The sequence below is a fragment of the Arvicanthis niloticus genome, chromosome 2, assembly GCF_011762505.2.
Source record: "Arvicanthis niloticus isolate mArvNil1 chromosome 2, mArvNil1.pat.X, whole genome shotgun sequence".
NCBI lineage: Eukaryota > Metazoa > Chordata > Mammalia > Rodentia > Muridae > Arvicanthis > Arvicanthis niloticus.
Genome location: NC_047659.1, coordinates 102,035,113 through 102,056,299, shown reverse-complemented (window position 1 = coordinate 102,056,299; position 21,187 = coordinate 102,035,113). Strand labels below are relative to the sequence as shown.

The window sequence follows — 21,187 nt, the reverse complement described above, 5'->3', positions numbered from 1 at the left end:
TCATAAAGCTAAACCCAGCAGGATCATGCAGTTTTCAGCAACAACTTGACTGATGGATCAAATTCAATCCAGTTGGTTCAGGTCTAATGAGATTTGATATTTACACAAGCTGGGCGCACTGCAAGCTTGCCCAAAAGTATACACGGAATGATTAGTTTAAAAAAACAAACAAACTTGTATTAAATATGATAAACAATAACATTATTATGAGGAAAATTTAACGGTAAGCTAAAAAAAAAATAGTAGAACTCTTGATGATTAATTTTGTCAACCTATTAGATTAAGATATCCTGGGGCATTAGTGAGGCCCATTTTAGGTTTATCTGTGAAGGTACTTACAGAGAGGTTTAAATTGGTGGGTGGGGGGCACTCTGAGGAAAACAGAAAGCCAGCTGAGCACCAACAGTCACCGTGCTCTCTCTCATTCCTGGTTCATCCACTGGTGCTCAGGAGCCTCACATTCACACTGCCATAAGCACAAGCAATTCCCCTCACTAGTTCAAATAACTTCACTTTCCCTAAACTGCCCTTGCCAGAAATTTGCCAACAAGAACAGGAATACAGAGTCTGAGACAGATACCTCGGTAAGTAACAGTACTTGTTCTGCAAGCATGAAGGAGGACATGAGTCAAACCCCAGCACTCAAATAAGAAGCTAGACAGGCTACACATGCCCGTAAGCCCAGCATTAGGAATTCAAGACAGGTAGATCTTGAGAGCAAGACAGTAAGATGCAGAAAGATAAAGAAAGACACACAGTTTTTTGCTCTGGCCATGAGCATGGGTATGTACAAGTTAGCTGCACATTCACATGTACAAGAGAGAGAAACAGAGGCACTGAGAAAAGAGAAGGGAAAGGAATGAGGGAGTGAGAAAAGGAGGTATATCTTCTAGAGAACAGAAAACAGAAAAGAAACACAGAAAATTGTCACCAATGGGCCAGTAAAATGGAGAGATCAGGCAAAAAACGCTTACCTCAAATCCTAAAGGCCCAGAACCCACGTAAAGGTGGTAGGCCAGAACCAACTTTGCATGCCATGACACATGCATACTCCCAACCTCATAATAATGATAATTATTATTATTATTATTATTATTATTATTATTATTATTATTACTATTATTATTATACATCATATTATACATTAATATATTACATTATTATATATTAATAATATATTTTATTATATGTTAATATTGCTGTTGTTGTTGTTATTATTATTATTATTACACTTTAAAATAAACTGGGACCAAGAAGTGAGGCCATCGCCATAGAACAGACTGGGCTGCTGGAAGGATATAGGAGGTCTGGAACATGAAGCACCATCCAAGACACATGGAAAATGGGCAATGTGAAAGAAAGGAGCCTGAATCCTGTTTAAGTGACTCTAACTGTTAAAGAGATCAGTGCCACTACAGAAACCACGGACAGGTCATCAAGACGACAGACAGACAGACAGACAGACAGACAGACAGACAGACAGACGCTGAGGTTAAGAGCACACCATCATAAAGCTCCAGGGCATAACAATGGAATCTTATTTGAGAAACTCTCATCTTAAAAAAAAAAAACAAAAACAAAACAAAACAAAAAAAAAACTACCCAAACAAATTAATGACACCTTGCTCCAAAAATACTGACAGTGTCTTTCTAGGTTCAGACACCCAGAGGCCTCTGTCACCGTCAGAGACGAAGCACAGCTGTATCTGGAGCTGAAGGAAGGAGGCAGCTCAGTACAGTCTTGCAGGTGTCACAATCTCAGAGTTGGGTTGGTAAGATGACTCAGTAGTAAAGTGTTTTTCATCAGGCCTGATAAGCCAAGTTTGATTCCACATGGTAAAAGGATGAAACCAATTCCCAATAGCTGTCCTGACTTAACACAACCTCTGGCACACAAACACAAACGCACACTGTCCGCATTTCTTTTAGGCTCCGCCCCACAGTTACCTGGCAACAGCCAAGTGTGCCTGACTCACTATAAAAGGGGCTGTTTGCCCCTCCGCACTCTCTTGCTCTCTCCTTCTCTTGTTCCTGCTCCCTTACCCTCTTCCCCATCCCACCCCCACGTGCTCATGGCTGGCCTCTCCTCCTCTACACTCACCACACACCTCCCCACACCCTGCCTTTCTGTATCTCTACTACTCCCTCAACTCCCCTCCTCATGTCCTAAATAAACTATTCTATACTATACCATCTAAGGTTGGTACCTCAGGGGGAAGGGATGCCTAAGGATGGGCACACAGAGGTACCCCCTTCCCCCTCCACCAAACATACCCCTTCTTTTCTATCTTTTTATAAACACCACAACACACACCCACTAAATCAGGATGTGATGTTTTTAAAGGATGCAAGAATGATGGAGTCACCAAGGCTCTAGAAAGCTAATGCAGCCAAGCAGAGTCTAAGTGGCAATGCAGACATGAAAACACTGGAGACGCCAGGTACAAGGGTCATTTGCCAAGGAAAACTATGACTCCATGTGAAGGCAGCTCAAGAGAGAAACTACAACTGCAACTATAGTTTCCATAGAGAACTGTGAAAGCCAGCTGGAGCCTAAATGGTGGCATCATGAGCCCACAGTCTGTAGTTTCCTTGCTATACTCCGGTTTCTCCTTATGGACTTATTTACTCTGCCTCATTATACTCAAGTTATACTTTGGGTTTTGGTTTTTATAGACCCTCACCATTATTCAATTATGGAAGTCTCAGAACAAACTTTGTCTTGCTTTGCTTTCTTTCTTTCTTTTTTTTTTTTAGGTTTTTTTTGAGACAGGGTTTCTCTGTGTAGTCCTGGCTGTCCTGGAACTCACTCTGTAGACCAGGCTGGCCTCGAACTCAGAAATCCGCCTGCCTCTGCCTCCCAAGTGCTGGGATTAAAGGCGTGTGCCACCACTACTTTCTTAAGACACATTCTTACTATGTAGTCCTAGCTAGACTGGAACTCACACTGTAGACCAGACTAACCTGGAATTCAGAGATCTGACTATCTCTACCACTTGAATGCTAGGATGAAAGGTATGGTTCTCTATGTTCAGCTTCAGAACCAAACTGCCTTACTCAAGTAAATAATGCCCTACCTACGCAAGCAACTCCAATGCAGTGGACCACAAAACAACACAATGACAACAAAAACCAAGGTGGGAGATTTGGGGTAGAAAAAGGTTCAGTAAAAGACAAAACTAGTTGCTGAGGTCAGACAACATGTATTATGATGACAAGAAAATGAGACATTAGAGGTAAGAAGCAGAATGTTAAAGTGAGGTATTTCGGTGCCAAGTTGACAAAGGATAAGTCTGAAAGGGGCAATACTGATTGTCAGCATAACTGGAATAGGAAGCACCCAGTGTGACAGACCTTTGGCTGTGTCTATAAGGGCATTCCCAGAGGAGTGATTAGGAAGATTTGCCTTGAATGTGGTAATACCATCCTACGATGAAAAAAAAGGAAAAAAGAGACATGGCAGCTGAGAGGCAGCAGTCTTCTCTTCCCTAGCATATTCAGATATAAATAATCAGCCTCACACTCTGCCACAAGTTACTCTACCACCATGCCTTCCCTACCATGATGGACTATACTCTCATCTGTCAGCCAAAATAAAACCTGTTCCTAAGCTACTTTTGCTAAGAATTTGGTCAGAGCAAGGAGAAAAATAACTAATCCAAAACAGGATATGACACAAAGAAGCAAATTATGCAAGGTATATGACAGTTAAAAACAATTCAGCTTCATCTATGAACCAAGAAAGCAAAATCTTACAGCCTGTTTAACAAAGTCTGCCTGAAATTCTACCCACATCAGTAAAGCTGTCCAGCCATCAGAGCTAAAGCTGCTAAATGGGCAGAGACCTGCCTGTGTAAAAGCCCTCAGCAATCTACTAGGATTTATTAAGCACAATCATGATGTAAGATCACAAGGTTTGCTCCCAAGAAAGCCCCATATCAAGACTAAAACAGTCAAAGGACAGGTTCATACTTCTAAATACTTACCACGGTCCCTACTTCCAAGAAACCAAATGCCCAGCTCTATTTGGATAATTATGACAAAATAAGAATCTGATCAAATATACAGTCATGATGTAGGGAGATAGCTTAGTCAGTAAAGTGCTTGCCATGCAAACACGAGGCACTGAGTTGAACTCCCCTGAACCCACCCAGGAAAGCAGCGGCAATGGCACATTTATAATCCCAGCACTAGGGAGCGAGGCAGGCAGATCCTAGGGATTCACTTGACAGTCACCCAGCCTAATCAACAAGTTTCAACCAGTGGGAACAGCAAGATCTCTAGGAGTTTGAGGCTAACATGGTCTCATTAGCCAGTTTAAAAAAAAAAAAAAAAAAAAAAGCTGGGCAGTGGTAATACACACCTTTAATCCTAGCACTTGGGAGACAGAATCACTTGATTCTGAGTTTGAGGCCAGCCTAGTATACAAAAGAAGTTCCAGGACAGCCAGGGCTACACAGAGAAAACCTGTCTCAAAAAGCCAAAACCAAAACTAAATAAACCAAACAAGGCAAACAAGGTAAACAGAACCTGAGGAGCACCCTAGGTTGCCATCTAACCTCCACACCTGCACATGTACACACATGCATTCGCATACACAAAACAGAGCCACAAACCATGTATTCCAGTTAAAAGCATAAAATGTATGCACAACAACTAAAAGTTTAGATACTTAAGCACAGGAAAGAGAACATATAATAAGAGTGATGTTATTCAAATGAAGATGGAATTTTTAAAACTGGTGTTTAGTAACTTCTAAATTGAGGTCTCCTTTTAAGGCACATGCCTGTATTATTAAAAGAATAATTGTAAACCAAAGTGTATAAATAGGGACAAGCCATAAAGCTGCACCAACTGAATCCTAGATCCTCTTTCCCTAAGGGCAGCCCATTCTTGGTTCTTTCATAGCCCTGTACAATGCTGCTTGACCTGAATGCTACAAGGCAGCACTGTAAAGAAGCTGAAAGCACGAAGACAGCTCTGCTGAGGTGGAGAAGAACCAAGGTGGGCCTTCCTCTGACCGCTCAGTCTTCTCCCAGCTCCAGTGGCTTCCTGTGGCTTCCTTTCCACACCTCAACAGCACCCAGTAAACACAGCATCTAGTTACCACTGTGACCCATCATTTAGCCCATCCGCAGCTCAAAACTGGCCTTCTTCCTGGTCCCCTCTAGATTCTCCTCAAAGAAACCATCCACCTATTGCAGCAGTGCTGATCTTCAGGAAGAGACAAGGAATATGGTGGGGAATGAAAGGACAATCAATGAAGAGGAATCTTTAGAGTGTAAAGTTCACATTTAAAGTCTTCCCCATATAACTACATTTGGGCACACTGTAAGAAGATAGACACTGTGTAAGGTTGGGGTAGGACTCATTCAGGAAAGTCAGCATTTCCCTTGGAGTTAACAGAACAATCTCATGTGCCCTTACTTCATTAAGAGCACACATTCTTGCTATGGAGCCAATGTTGTTGGTGATGGTGATCAAAGTTGCTCTGGCAAGGTCCTCCTTACTGGCAGCCTCTCTCTTCTCCTTGCTCATCATGTTTCCAAAACTGTGGTGGAGGAAAAACATTTCACTGCTGAAACAAAGGCAACACCGTCCAGGAGAACTTCAATGTTACTTTACTGTGATAAAATGACTTTATAGCAAGTCTTTCTACACTTTATTACAGAATGATAGGAGCATCCACTGAAAAGAACCCAGTTTTTTTTTTTTTTTTTTTTTTTTTTTTACAAAAAGGCCCACAAATTACTCTAAATGAGCAGGTAACATTCCCTGTCATGTACTAAAATTCAACTTTGGTACCAGATAGTTCCATATCCAAGCAGCCTCCAGTACATCCCCCGAAAGGCAACACTGCCTGATCTGCCAGCAGAGTGTTCCAGGAAGACATCTCTTATTGGTAGGTCATGTCTACTGTGCAACTGTTTCTCTCAGATAGTCACAGTTACATATGTTATAGAAAACTCATTTGATCAGCACACAATGTACAAAACAGCTGAGGCTCACAGTGCCTACTAAAGTTCCAGGCTGCCCTAGAAAGTAAGACTTCAAATTTCTTGACCAGCAGAAAGGCTACTATAGTAACTGTGATCCAAACCCAAGGACAAGAATAAGGAAGAGTGACCAGTGATCAAATACTGCCAATAAAACATAATCTATTATATTTATCCAGTGCCTATTTCTCAGTAAGTACCTGCACATGAATGCCTTTTCTGTTATTAAAAACCAAGTACTCTGCTGTGCATGGTGGCACATACCTTTAATCCCAGCACTTAGAGACAGAGGCAGATAGTTTTCTGAGAGTTCAAGGAGAGCCTGGTCTACATAGCAAGGCCAGACAGGGCTACATAGTAAGACCTTGACTCAAAAACAGAACAAAACAAAAAACACATGTGCTCTAACACAAAAATACAAAACTACATACCTAGGAGGTCTGGAAAAATGGCTCAGTGTAAGAGCCCTGAATGCTCTTCCAGAGGAACCTTTCAATTCCCAGAACCCACACATCAGCTCCTAAGTATCTGTAAGTATCTAATTTTGGCCCCCAGGAAATCTGAGGTCCTCTTCTGGTCTCAATGGGTACCCGGCACGCACATGTTGCACTGATATCAATTCAAGCAAAACACCCACACACACAAAAGTAATTATTTTTAAAAACTACATACCTAAATAAACAAAACAAAATATAGAAAGTCCCAAGCTAAGCATCGTGGCACGGGCTAGCATCTCAGCACCCAAGAGACAAGACAGACCTGGGCTTCACAGTGAAATCCTGGCTCAAAAACAGCAAGAGGAAGATGGAGAAAAAGACTTCCATTTTTTTTTTTTATAGAATTAAAGAGAACCAAATAAACATATACTTAACAAAAGAAATATAATGCTTGTGTACTAAAATCTTTGCAGTTTAAAGACAACCACCACCTAAAGAAACGAAAAGTCCATCTTCCTGAATCAAAGACTCAGGTCTATAGAGATGGCTCAGCAGCTAAGAGCACCTGCTCTTGTAGAAGACCCAGCACACAAACGAAGACTCATAACTGTACTTCCAGATCAACCTCATAGCCATCAGGCATACACTGGGTACACATACAAACATCCATGAAAAACACAAAATTTTTAAATAATTAAAAATAAAAGTTGGCACTACTCCTCAAACTGGTCAACAGATTCCAACACAATCCCTATTAAAATCCTAGCTATCTTCTTTACAGACATTACCAAGTTGATACTAAAATCCATACAGAAAGTCAAAGAATTCAAAGCAGCCAAAATAATTGTGGAAAGGGAGAGCAAGTTAGAGAGCTTGTGTCCTGTATGTCTGCCACTTTCCCCTTAAAAACTTAGTGCAAGGCTGCAGTAAACAAGGGGACATGGTACTGGTCTAAAGACAAATATAAAGAACAGAAAGAAACTGAGAATCAAGAACTCAACTGAAACATCTAGAGTCAACAGATTGCCAACAAAGGGCTCAAAAGACTAGGGAAAGAAAAGTCTTTAGCAGATGAGTCACTCTGGCCTCTGTTGAGGGGAGACAGAGGCTCCACCAAAGGAAAGAAAAGCAAAGACTCAGATGTAGAGATGAATGAACAATTCAGGAAACAGGTAAGAGAGATTAGGAGAAAACTTAAAGGAGCTACAGAGGAACGACTGTCTTCCCGTCCTTAAGTGGGAGCCCTGGGATCCCAACAACCATTAGGACGACTTCTGCTCTTCTCACTCCTGCCGCTTTCCAAGCAGCTGCCCTGGGATTCCCAGGGCTGTCTTTTTTCTTACTCTTTACTGCTATGTCAATAATACAGTTTTAAACATTTGCACAGGAAAAATGAAGTTACTAAAGCGTTTATAAAAAGGGGTGGGGGTGGTTCCCAAACAAAAGACAGACGGAGAATAATTATGTCTTAAGTTGCTGGGGCTGTAAGATGGTGTGGTCATGTTGGAAAGCCATCTATTAGTTCCTCAATAGGTTAGACATAAGTCACCATGCAGCACAGCAATTTCATTCCCAGACAAAGATCAAGAAAATTAAAGCAGGACATATACATCTTTAATTACATGACTCTGGAAGTAGAGGCAAATGGATCTTGAGTTCGAGGTCAGCCTGGTCTAGAGTGAGTTCCAGGATAGTTAGGGCAAAAAATAAAATAAAATCCCTGAATCAAAAAACAAACAATAAATAAATAAAATTAAAAACATGTCTAAACAAAGACAGCACACAGGTGTTCAGCACTCTTCATGATAGCCAGAAAAAAATGGAAATACCCAATATTTATTAACTAATACATAAAATATGGTACATTAACAATATTCAACAAAAAGAACTAATTCTGTAAACATTACACTAAGAGAGATGAAGCTGGTCATGACAGATCATACTATGATACCATATATATGAGAAACGTTCAGAGTTAGCAAATCCATAGACAGCAGCTTTGGGAAGGGTAAGGGCTGAAATGGAGGAGTGTATGATAGCTAAGGGATGTAATCTTTCTAAAATGATAAAAATGTTCCAAAATTGAATTACAGTAATAGTTGCAAAATTCTGCAAATATACAACAAATCACTAAATTACACATTTTTAAAAAGATAAGTGCTTATGTATACCAGACTTGCCTCTAATTAACTATGAAGCAGAGAATGATCTGAAACTTCTGATCCTCCACCACAGGACTGGGATTATAGGCATCTACCACACCCAGTTTATACAGCGCTATGGATCACGTACACTAGTAGGTTTCATATACACTAGCATGTATTCTACTAACTGAACTACATCTTCAGCCAAAAATGCTGTAAACAAATAACTATGGGCTGGAGAGATGGCTCAGTGGTTAAAGAGCACTGACTGCTCTTCCAGAGGTCCTGAGTTCAAAACCCAGCAACCACATGGTGGCTCACAACCATCTGTAATGAGATCTGATGCCCTCTTGTGGTGTGTCTGAAGACAGCTGCAGTGTACTCATATATAATAAATAAAATCTTAAAAAAAAAAAAGAAAAAGAAAAGAAAAAAAAACTATAAATCACATTTCAATGAAACTGTTTAAAATAAAACATATACCTAATAGGATTTTCATCCTGTATTTCTTACTACATCACATACTCCCTTACCTTGAAGCCACAGCCCAGCCTGGCAAGCCAAACCTCTCATAGTCGCCTCCATAGATGTCTCGAACTAATTTGTCCACTTTGGTGCTATCTCCACGAGACGCCATCTCAAGAGCTTCTTCAAAAGTACTACAGCCAGTAAGAAGACAGCAGAGACCAAAGAAAGTTCCTCCTCCAAGACTATGATTAAAAGCAAACAATGTAGTATTTTTAAAACACGGGAATGGAAATGTGGGACTTATGAACCCCCAAACAGTATTTATGTGTCAGTCTATTCTTGGCCTCAATTAAACCATGAGTGCTACCAATAAGGTAACTTTGCAAGAAGATAAATACAAGTGCCTCTTAAACACAAAACGCACATATTCATGTGAGCCAACAAATTAGAAAAAAATCTATGTAGCCCATCTCCCTGTATGTGTCCCCAGTGTGCTCTAATCCTGATGAGTAGGAAAGCCTCAGGTACACATACGGCCAACATGCCTAGTGTCATGCTGGCACCCTTCTGTACTCAAGTGCAGAACAACCTCTCAAGTCATTCAAGCACATGTCATTCCTACCCACCAGAGTCCACTACTGACACTCATTTCCCAAAGTACTCTCATTTGTTGGCTTATCCTCATTAGGTAAATGGTTATTCAAGTCCCAGAGCTAACTGGGAACTGCTTGAGCTCTTGAAACCTTAAAGTCCATCCCCAGTGAAACACCTCTTCCAACAAGGCCACCCTTCGTTAACCCTTCCCAAACATTTCAACCACCTGGGGACCAAGCATTCAAATATATAAGCCTACAGGAAGACATTCTCACTCAAACCACATTTCCACTCCCTGGCCCCCACAGGCTTGTAGCCATATCATATGCAAAATGTATTTTGTCCACCTTCAAAACTTCCCATAATGGGCTGGAGAGAGAGATGGCTCAGCAGTTAACACTGTCTGCTCTTCCAGAGGTACTGAGTTCAATTCCCAGCAACCACATGGTGGCTCACAACCATCTGTAATGGGGTCTGGTGCCCTCTTTCGGTGTGTCTGAAGAGAGCAGTGGTGGTACACTCATATGCATAAAAAAAAATTAAAAAAAAAAAAAGTTTAAAAAAACTTCCCATAGTATTTCAGTCTCAACACTGTTTCAAAATCCATCCATGTCTCTTCTGATACTCAAGGCAATCTTTTAACAATAACTCCATGTAAAAGCAAGAAGCAAATCCTGTACTTCCAACATGCATTAGTACAGAGTACACACATTAGCTTTCCAAATACAGGAAACAGGCAGAGTGAGGAAATACTGAATCAAACCAAGACAAACTCCAAATTCTATCTGCCGGCATACTTCTCCTCTCTCTTGGGCTAGTTCCACAGTGTCTGACAGGGATCCATGCTTCTGCATTTCTGACATCTTGGGGTTTCCTAGGCAACCCAGGCTTCACCTCCACAGCTTCTCATAACAGCCACCTCAGGAACAGGCAGGGACTCCCTGCCACATGCCTGGCCTTGGTGGTTTTCCTTAACCACGGAGGAAGAGTCTACAACCCTTTTACTCATATATCCATTTTGCCTCTAAAGCCAGAACCATGTGAATAATTCTAAGCTGGGCTATATGCGTGGGGAGGGGCCCAGACCCCTTCTTGAATTACATCTGCAGCAGCTTTCCTTGTTTTTTAAGAGCAGAAAATTCGGAAGCATTTCCTTCTTACTAGCGGAAAGCTTAGCTGGGCAGTGTCAGCTAATCTTTCAATACAGGCTTTGGTTCCAACATTCAATCTCCAGATATTTTTCCATTTCAAACTACACCTTTCGTATTTCTTCTTTTCCCAACTGTTCTTTTGCAATGTAGATCTGTGTAAGTTACCACTAATAACCACACAACACAGACACAGTCAGTATTAAGCTGTCTTGAAATCTCAGCCAAAAAAATTAATCCGTTACTTTTCAATTTTGCTACAGGCAACTTTTTAGGACAAGGGTAAAAAAGCAGCCACATTCTTGCCAAAATATCATAAGAATAATCTCTACCCAGTTGCTTATACTGTTCTCTACTGAAATATCTTTTTGGGTTTCTTTTTGTTTTGTTTTTCGTTGTTGTTTTTTGTTTGAGACAGAGTCTCTCTATATCAGCAATTCTCAACCTGAGGGTTGTGACCCCTTTCACCAAAGTTGTCTAAGACCATGGGAAAACACAGATGAACTGTTACATTATTATTCACAACAGTAGCAAAATTAGTTAAGAAGTAGTAACAAAAATAACTTTATGGTTGGGGTCACCACTACCTCAGGAATTATATTAGAGTCCTGGCATTAGGAGGGTTGAGAACTACTGCCCTATACAGTCCTGGCTGCCTGTAACTCATTTTGCAGTCCATGCTGACCTTGAATTCAGAGATCCTCCTGAATGCTGGGATTAAAGGCATGTGCCACAGCACACCTGATCCCCTCCTCTAAAATTGCTGAGCTGGGCATCCATGTCAACATTGCTCTCAACACTGCTGTCTTCCAAGCTCCTACTAGGATGACCCTATTCAGCCCTGCTTTCAGCATTTAACCACTTATCTAATCCAAAATCCACATATTACACCAAACAATAGCACAGTGACGCCTGTCACAGCAATAGCCCACTCTCTGGTACCAACTTCTGTCTATTGCTGTGGGAAGACACCATAACCAAGACAACTTATAGTAGAGTTTATAGGGGGCTTATACTTAAATGAGTCCATGACCATCATAGTGGGAGCATGACATTAGGCATGACAGTAGTACTTGACAGGTCTGGCACTTGAGCAGTAGCTGAGAACTCACATCTTGGACACAACCATAAGGAAAGAAAACTAACTGGGAATGGCTTGGGCTTTTTAAACCTCAAAGCCCACCCCAGTAACTCATCTCCTCCAATAAAGCCACATTTCCTAATCTTTCCCAAACATTTCTACCACCTAGAGACCAAGTATTAAAATATGTGAGTCTATAGGGACCATTCTCATTCAAACTACCACACAGCATCCCAGGACCATCCCTTGCCATATGGCCATCCCCTGGACACCTTATACCATCCTGTTATAAATGCAGGCATGCACATGCTAAAGCAAATATGCATGTATGTGCACAAAGTCTACAGGTTTCAAAGGAAGGACTTTCTCTTCCAAAAGTCTACTTGGTTACAGCTACTTTATATACACACACCATAAACTAGGGATGGAATGAGTCTGTTAAGGCAATATTTAATGAAATAATAATAAAAACCCTAAGCAAAAGAGATTAAAAGAAGTCAATGATACCAGAATGTTTAAAGAGAAGCAACATGTGCTTTCACCGTTTCAAAACCTTAAATCTGCTGGGCAGTGGTGGTGCACCCCTTTAATCCCAGCACTTGGGAGGCAGATTTCTGAGTTCCAGGCCAGCCTGGTCTACAGAGTGAGTTCCAGGACAGCCAGGGCTACACAGAGAAACCCTGTCTCGAAAACCAAGCAAGCAAACAAACAAACAAACAAACCAAAACAAAACTAAACTTTAAATCTTTCATTCACATAATTTTAATGAATGCTGTTGTGATACCTGACAACTCAGTAACCTATTCTATCAAGTGTAGACAATAACTATATGAAGGATTTACCTGGTGCCTGTGACCCTCTTATAATTATCTTTGGAATACACTGCTAAGATGCTAACCCCTGAGCCGATGTTGACCAGAAGCAGAGGGTATGGATTTTTCAAATCAAATGGTAACTTCTGACATTTTTCAGAATCAGCAGGGTTTTCAAAATAATAGCACTGTGACCGTCCATTGAATCCAACTGAGTCAATGTATAAAATTCCTTTTATTAAGCAATCTAGTTCATCCAGTTTTCGAAGCTGAAGGTCACCTATCTGTAATAAAATAAAAATGTAATCAGACTTTCTAATAAACCAACATTTTTTTTCTTAAACAGTATCACTGTAGCCTAAGCCTCAAATTCTTTTGCCCCCACTTACTAGGTATGAGTCACTACATCTGCCAACCAACAGAAAAAAAATTAATTCCATTTTAAAAGACATCTCTCTACTGAAGGAACCATAAAAGTGCACCCACAGATGTATGACATTTGTATTCACTTTGTTGAGCAGATCTGGGGACAGGGAAAAGGAGGATGGACCACCAAGACAAACTGGTGCCTACAGACACAAATAGTCTACATATAAACCACTTTAACTGTGAGACAAGCAGCAGAAAACAGGACCTCTGCTGACAGGGACAGTTGAACAGGATGCAGTGGAGGCCGTGGCTTACAGAGTACCTAGCAACAAGGCAGAATCCACAAAGACTGGCATGCTGGATGGAAAGGTAGCTCGGTTGGAAAGGTTTCTGCCACCCAGGCAAGAGGAACTGAGTTCCATTCCTACACTCATAAAAAGCTGGGTGTGGCCAGATGGTGGTGGCAGATGCCTTTAATCACAGTGATTGGGAGACAGAGACAGGCAGATCTCTTAAGTTTGAGGCCAGACTGGTCTACATAATAAGTTTCAGGACAGCCTGGGCTACGCAGAGAAATCCTGTCTTGAAAACAAACGAACAAACAAAAAAACTGGGTATGGTGACACAGAACTGTAATCCCCCAGTGCAGTGGGAAATCCCTGGGGCTCCCTGACTAGATGGCCTAGTCTAATCATGGAGCCCGTTCGGACAGCTCCTTAAGATCATTACCAAGGTTGACCTCTGTACTCCATGTAAGTAAGCACACATACAGGTGTATACACACATACACACACACACACACACACACACACACACACACTCTCACACACTCACACGAACACCTACCTTCAAAAAGACCATCTAAAACTATCTAGCAGTATCAAAGAAACCAGGTCTTACTTCTTAATAACCCAAAACTGAGGAAAGAATTCAAAGGTAGAGTTCACCTATACGCATAAAGCATGATACCCTGGGTTCAGTTAAAAAACAAAAACAGAAACAAAAACCACAAACAACCTATCTTTTATAAAAGAACTACAAAGTGTACAAGAAAAATAGGATTTAAAGTCAGGCTCCATGGCACATAACTGTAATCCCTATACTCAAGAGGGAGGAAGCTTGGGAGTTTAAGGTCAGACTCAACTACATGAGATTTCCAGCTCAAAAGAAAAGAAAGGCAGGATTTCTTATATCTAACTGGTTATGATTACAGCTTTTTGGAAGAGCAAAGTTTAGTATGATCAAGTTTAAATCCTTTCATCAACTTAATTCTTTTCAAATAATAGGGAAATGTTAATTATTTATATTATTCGGGAAATACAGCAATCCTACTTAAGTGGGAAAAATGTCAAGACCTGATTCAGTCGAATCAGAAACTATAAATTACAATTGCATTTAACTATTTTACAATCATGTACATTTATATTACACATATATATATATACACACACACATACACACACACACACACACACATAGCTACTAGTAACTCTGAAGAATGGCTGATTAATTTGAAAGTTGACAGGACATGCTAACACATTACAAAAGTGGTGATACCTCACAGCCACTGAAGAACCCAATTCTATTACAAACCTCGCTCCTCTTTATGCAACACCATTCAATTAAATTTATACTCAATTTATTCCAGTCTATTGTGAGCAACAAAGTAACTTCAGAAAAATTCTTAATCAATTTCCAATTAAAAATATTAACTTCTCTTCAAACCAAACCCACTCTTCAGATGATGATCCCTGTGGCTCTACCTGACCATTTTCTCCCTCAATCAAAGTAATTCGATGCTTTGTCAGCATTTTTCACTTCGACATTAAATACCACTTCACATTGGTAGACTAATATTAGAACCCAAGTAGTTTTTGACATTGAATGTCAAATCAATTTCTCTTTCCCAGAATTCGTTCTGAAACATGTAGCTGAGTTTGGCTAATTTGTGGGTTTTTTCTCCCACCCTTCTACACCCCCTTTTCCACCCTTCCAATGAACCCCCTAACACTAGACAAAAGAAAAAAAAAGATAGAGGGGAAGACAATGTTATTGTTAAACTACTTCCTGCTGATGTTAGGGGCTTCCAGTTTCTTGGAGCAATTTTAATCTTTGCTGTCAGAAAGAATATCTAATTTCTTCTTTGTGCAGGACTACTCAACAAACTTCAACAACCCCACCTCTGAATGCCATAGCATTTATATACCCTCTCAAATGTCACACAATCGCAGAGACTATCTGCAGCTGGCAAAATCACACCCCTGAATGAGGTAAATCCTAGTCAGCTGCTGTGGACAATCTGAAGCAGCCCCATATCCCACACCTGGGATTAAAACAAAACCCTATCATAATATTTGTGTTTTTTAAAGAAACCAAAATTCTCGCTACAGAAACATCCCCCAGAACTACTGTTCCTAATGAGTATCAGCACAGATGTCACACCTAAGGATTCATCTGCAAATATTCTACTAATCCAGCTTACTCAGAATGTAAGTTCAGTACCAAGAAGCAAATTCAGGATCAGGAAAATCTGAGGCAGTCATGGTGGCACACACCTTTAATTCCAGTACTCAGGAGACAGAGGCAGATAGATCTCTGTGTTGAGTCTTGAGAGCTAGTTCCAGGCCAGTTAGAGCTACATAGTGAAACTCTGTCTCAAAAAAAGGAAAAAAAATCTGACTCACATTATAAAAGAAACTCAATTTTATAAAATATATTATAGGTTATTAACTATTTTTCATTACTAATATACTTGCAGCATTTCACTTCACATGCTTTGTCTGTATACGTTGTGTGTATGTGTGTGTGTTGTAACATATGTGCACATGTGGAGCTTCAAAGTCAACACCGAAGCCGGGCGGTGGTGGTGCACGCCTTTAATCCCAGCACTTGGGAGGCAGAGGCAGGCGGATTTCTGAGTTCGAGGCCAGCCTGGTCTACAGAGTGAGTTCCAGGACAGCCAGGGCTACACAGAGAAACCCTGTCTCGAAAAACAACAACAAAAAACAAAAAAACAAAGTCAACACCGAGGCTTTCTCAATAGCTCTCCACCTCATCTTCTGAGTCAAGGTCTCTTACTGAAGTGAGCACTTGCCGACTGCCTAGAATGGCTGGCCATCTCTGGTCCCTGCACTGAGGCCATAGACACGCTAAGTTTTCTAATGTGGGTGCTAAGGGTTCAAACCCAGTCTTCACACTCCAGTGGCAGACACTTTACCCACTGGGTCACTTTACCAACACCCTTCCTTCCCTGTAGTTTTCATCACAACTTGAGAATATGAACAGAAGAAACCCAACTGCCTAAGAACCTACTCTTAATATACAAAGTCCAGTTTGCACTCTTTCCTTGGATTCTTAACACAACTGAGGCTTGTTAATGGTCTGAGTGATTTTCGGAACTAGAAGTTTTCTCCACCTACCTATCAATTATGATCAGTGGGAGTCTCTCACAAAGGAGAACCTAACTATTCCACGCCTCACCCGAATTCATAGATGGAAAAGAAACCACTAAAAACCAGTGAACAAGAAAAACTCAAGGAAATAGTATAAAACCTTATTAGCTAAGTCATGTCTCTTCTATGCTAGGATTACAACAGCCATTTCCGGGGTGGAGTTGAAGGGTGGTAGGCAGGCAGGGAGTGGAGCACACCAAAAAAGAACAAGGCCTATGAAGTTACACACAAGGGAAAAGAATGAGACATAAAGACAGTGTTGAAGAGTCTGCATCCTAACTGGTTATTTGTTCTTAATTGTTCTTTCGTCCTCCCAATAGCCATTGCCAACATTTACCTCATGTGTAACTTAACATCCTCTTAGACTGTCAGCTAAAACCTTTGGAATGTGTTAACAGACCACTAACTTAAAACTTACGAATGTCATTAGACAACATCTGAAACTTATAGCACCTGCCGACCTAATGTCTCCACCAATGCATTTGCAAAGGCACTGCCTTACGGTTTCCTTTTGTTCTTTAACCTCTTCCACAAAAAGATGTCATTAATGTCATTCAAAGCAGCCCAAATTTGTGTTGCCAAGCCTGGCTGCTCATATTTGGTTCAGAATAAATTTAATTCCTGTGAAGTAAAGCTATGTTTTGTGTTGACAGAGTCAAGGGAGAACCTCCTTCAGTCGAATCTTCTTGTGAGAAAGTCACCGAGGACACTGTTCTGCATGCATTGCACCTGGAAGCTAGGCTAGGAACCTGGCCAACTCACTTGCTAGTTCTTGCACCTTTGCCACATCAATCCTCAAAAAGACCTAGTCTCAAGAGTTTGTAGTTCACAGGAGAAAAGCAAAACCCAATGCCCGGTATTATACTGGCCTTAGGAGCTTAAATATGGTTGAGAAATTTGGTTGGCAAGCATAGCACAAGCTGGGACTGTATTTGCTTAGTTTGAGTAAAACAGATCTGCTATCAGCTTTAAAACATGAAAAGAACCACTTTTAAATTTTTATTCTACTTTTAATTCTATGTGTATGGGGTTTTGCCTGCACGTATGTATTTACCACATGTATTTACCTGGATTCCTGGAACTGTAGTTACACGTGGTTGTGAGTCACCATGTAGATTCTAAGAATCAAATCTGGGATACTCTAGAGAAGCCAGAGCTCTTAACCACTTAGCCATCACTCCTGCCCCACTACTCCTCAAAAAACCAAACTTTCAACCAGATATGCCGGAAAATAACTGAGGTGGCAGAAGAAAAACTATGTGGTACACAAGACTGCAAAGAGTTTTGTGCCCAGATAGTGTGCACATGTAGAAATCAGAGGACAACCTGAGATGTTATTCCTTGGGTGTCATCTACTTTCTCCCGATTCTTCACTAGCCTGGAATTCCTCACGTAAGCTGGAGAAACTACTTACTGAGCCCCAGGGATCCACCTGTCTCTGCTTCCCTAGTGCTAAGACACCACCACCCAGTTGTTTGTTTCTGATATGGTCTATGTATCCCTGACAGATCAGCAACTGCTATGTAGACCAGGCTAGCACCAAACTCAATGAGATCTGCCAGCCCCTAACTCCTGAGTCTTGCTGAGATTAAAGATGTGCACCAACTTAAATTTTTATTTATGTCTCTATGTGTGTGCACTTCCCAAGATGACCACAAGTATGCATCATATATCCTAGCACTGAAGCACAGGCAGTTTTCAAGCTGTTTTGACATAAGTACTGGGAACTGAACTCAAGTCCTTGCTGAGCTTGCTCTCTGGCCCATACCCAGCCATCTTATGTAGGTTCTAAGGAACGAACTCAGGTCCTCCAAACACTTTACCAACTGAACCATCTTCCTAGGCCAGGACTACATTTTAAAATTTTGTTTTTAACTCCTCAATGAGATGGGATGATGTTTCCTTGTAGGCTCTTATCCCACCTTTGTGCTTATCCCATACTCAACAGTTTTCAGACTAAAGAAATGGTAAAATGCTATGTTGATATATATATTAATATACAGGTAAGAAGTACACTACCCAACAATCGCTACACGATCAACTCCTGACTGCCACTAATTTAAATATATGTTCACGTCCCTAAGAATATTCAAGCTCCATTAGAAATGGAAATGATTCTACCACTTGTATTCGGCATCATTTTAAACAATCAAATTTCCATAAATTGTATATAAGCTAAAAAATGCATACTGTGAGAAAATCCTGCTCAAATTTGTATGATCCACCTCCAGTGGCACAAAAGACAGTGTGGAGACTTGAGAAGTTTTTATCTCTGCCCATTTGAATAAAAGCAGGCATGTCATGAGTGGGAAAGCGTATAAAGTGCAGATTGCCTTTGCGTCCACACAGAGTCAGGTCCTTCAGCTCAAGGTGCACGTCCCGAATCCCTGTGGATCCATAAGCCACATTGGAGGTCAGGTACTTCCGAATGCTTTTCAGACTCTCCACTTCCTCCTTTTCTTCTTCAGCAGTGATGTCTTTAGGCTCAAAATAAACCAGCTTGACCAGGGTTCCTCCAATATCCAAGCCAAACCACGGAAAAACTAAATGGGAAAGAAAAAGAAAGTCAAAATACCTTTTTCTAAAAATACAGTTTATATTTACTTGACTAGCAACTTAGTCCATATGCTGTGGGAAGGGATAAAATTTTAAACTAAAATGTTTTGCGGGAAAAAATGTAAATCAAAAATACCAAAGTATTAGCCAAACTAACTCTTCTGTACAGACATGCCCAAACTATACTATGAATACTTGAAAGCTAACAAATTAAGTTTCAACACTGAGAAACAAAAAGTGTAAATAAAAATGTTCACACACACACACCCAGCTCAGAGGAAGGAACAGAAGCAATCTAGGACTCAGTCTAAAGGGCAAGGAGAGTCTTAACCCTACCATCTCCAGGGTCAACTCCTCGAAGAACCTACTCTGGGCTTTGTGTACAGCTTAGTGGCAGAGTACTTGTCCACTATACATCAGGCCCTAGGTTCTGGGAAGACAAAGAAAAACACTGGCAGCTTAAAAAATAAAAGGCTTCAATAGGCTTTAAGTCCAAGCTACCCTCTGCCCAAAAAGAATTTCAAAATTAAACAAATAGGGGCTAGACAGAGTACCTACTTGGCAGATCACGACCACATTTAACTACACTTCCAGGGGATCTGATACCTTCTTCTGGCCTCCATGACACCCTCTTCATGGTACACAGACATACAAACCATATGCATAAAATTAGTTAAATTAAAAAACAGCTTCAGAAACATAGATAAATATGGACATATATGTGCCTTCCCAACCCTAAATCAAGAAATGATTAATAAAAGCTTAGGTTTACTGATATTCTTTCCTAAAAGATATTCTAGAAAACACACACACACACACACACACACACACACACACACACACAGGACCATCTAGTCGTGACTGTCGAGACCCATTAAAAAGAATGCTAATAAAACAGAAAGCAGCTGTGGCTGTGAAGGTGGAAAGTACACAGGTTGCTCTACCCAACAACAGATGGAGTGATGCCCAGAGCAAGCAGCCACAAGGATATGGTCAGGAAACAGATTTGGAAGAACTCAACAGGCCACCAATTTCTCTCTATCCAGAGTCCTCCTCACCCTCACAGAGGCAGACTCTCTTCCCTGAGTACATGGATCAGAGGCAGAGTCAAGGTGGCGTGCACTTGGCTGCTGCCACCCAAAGGAAAGACAGCCTCCACACCTGGCCACATACAGCCCATCTCCCCACTACTCTCCATCCCATGGCCTAGAACAGAAGCTACACCCACTAACAGATCAACAGCAATTCTCACCCAAGGATGAATCACAAAAAAGGAAAACAAGTGCCACAAAAAAATAACGTATCTAAAGAAAGGTTTCCAAGAATAATAAATTGCAAACATCTTCAGACACATGATCTCATCCATAGAAAAAAGAATTAATGTACAATAAAAAAGTATACAGAACCAGAGACTTATAAGTTTGTGTAAAACCTATCAACAGGGACTGGAGAGATGGTTCAGAAGAAAAGAATGGATACTGCTCCTATAAGGACCAGAGCTCAGTTCTCACAACTGCAGTTGTGGCTCACAACTGCCTGTAACTACAACAGCCACAGGTGATCCAACACTCCTCTGGTCTCCTTTGGCATCTACACTCACAATGTACACACTGACACACAAATACATATACACATAATTTTTAAAGAAAATAAACTTAAAACAAAGCCAAAACTAACCTGACAATGGTGGCCCATACATTCTTTAATCCTACCACTCAGGAGGCAGAGGCAGTTGGGTCTCTGAATTTGAGGCCAGTCTAGTCTGGTCTACAGACTGAGTTCTAGGACAGCCAGGGCTACACAGAGAAACCCTGTCTAGAGGGAAAACAAAACAGATGAATAAATTTAAAACAGATGAATAAATTTATTCCTATTTATGGGAGAAATGGGGGGATGCTTTCAACACTTGCCCTCACAAAAAAAAAAAAAAAAAAAAAAAAAAAGCACAAAATTATCTATGAAACTAAAAAACAAGCTGAGTGAAAGCATTCACAATTCAGGTCGGTGTGATCCAAATCTAAACTTTAAGGGGCAGGGAATGGGAGGCGGTTATGTCTTAGAGCTACATACTCTAAGCCCAACATACATTTAACTGTAAACTGGGAGTGCAGACACACAAAACAGAAATCA

At 40.8% G+C, this 21,187-nt stretch overlaps 1 protein-coding gene across 5 annotated transcripts in view; it reads right to left on the bottom strand.

Annotated features, from left to right (window-relative positions):
* The window catches only part of Pank2 (pantothenate kinase 2), a 33,525-nt gene that overhangs the window by 5,702 nt on the left and 6,636 nt on the right, over positions 1–21,187 (bottom strand). For 2 of the 5 annotated variants that reach the window (XM_034493745.2, XM_034493747.2), the window contains exons 2-5: positions 18,692–19,044; positions 12,711–12,964; positions 9,111–9,287; positions 5,428–5,551 (exon numbers count right to left, since the gene is read on the bottom strand). In XM_034493745.2, the coding sequence (XP_034349636.1) occupies positions 5,428–5,551; positions 9,111–9,287; positions 12,711–12,964; positions 18,692–19,044 (908 nt within the window). The remainder of the gene's footprint in view (positions 1–5,427; positions 5,552–9,110; positions 9,288–12,710; positions 12,965–18,691; positions 19,045–21,187) is intronic. The other 3 variants (XM_076929782.1, XM_076929783.1, XM_076929784.1) reach the window with 2 other exon arrangements.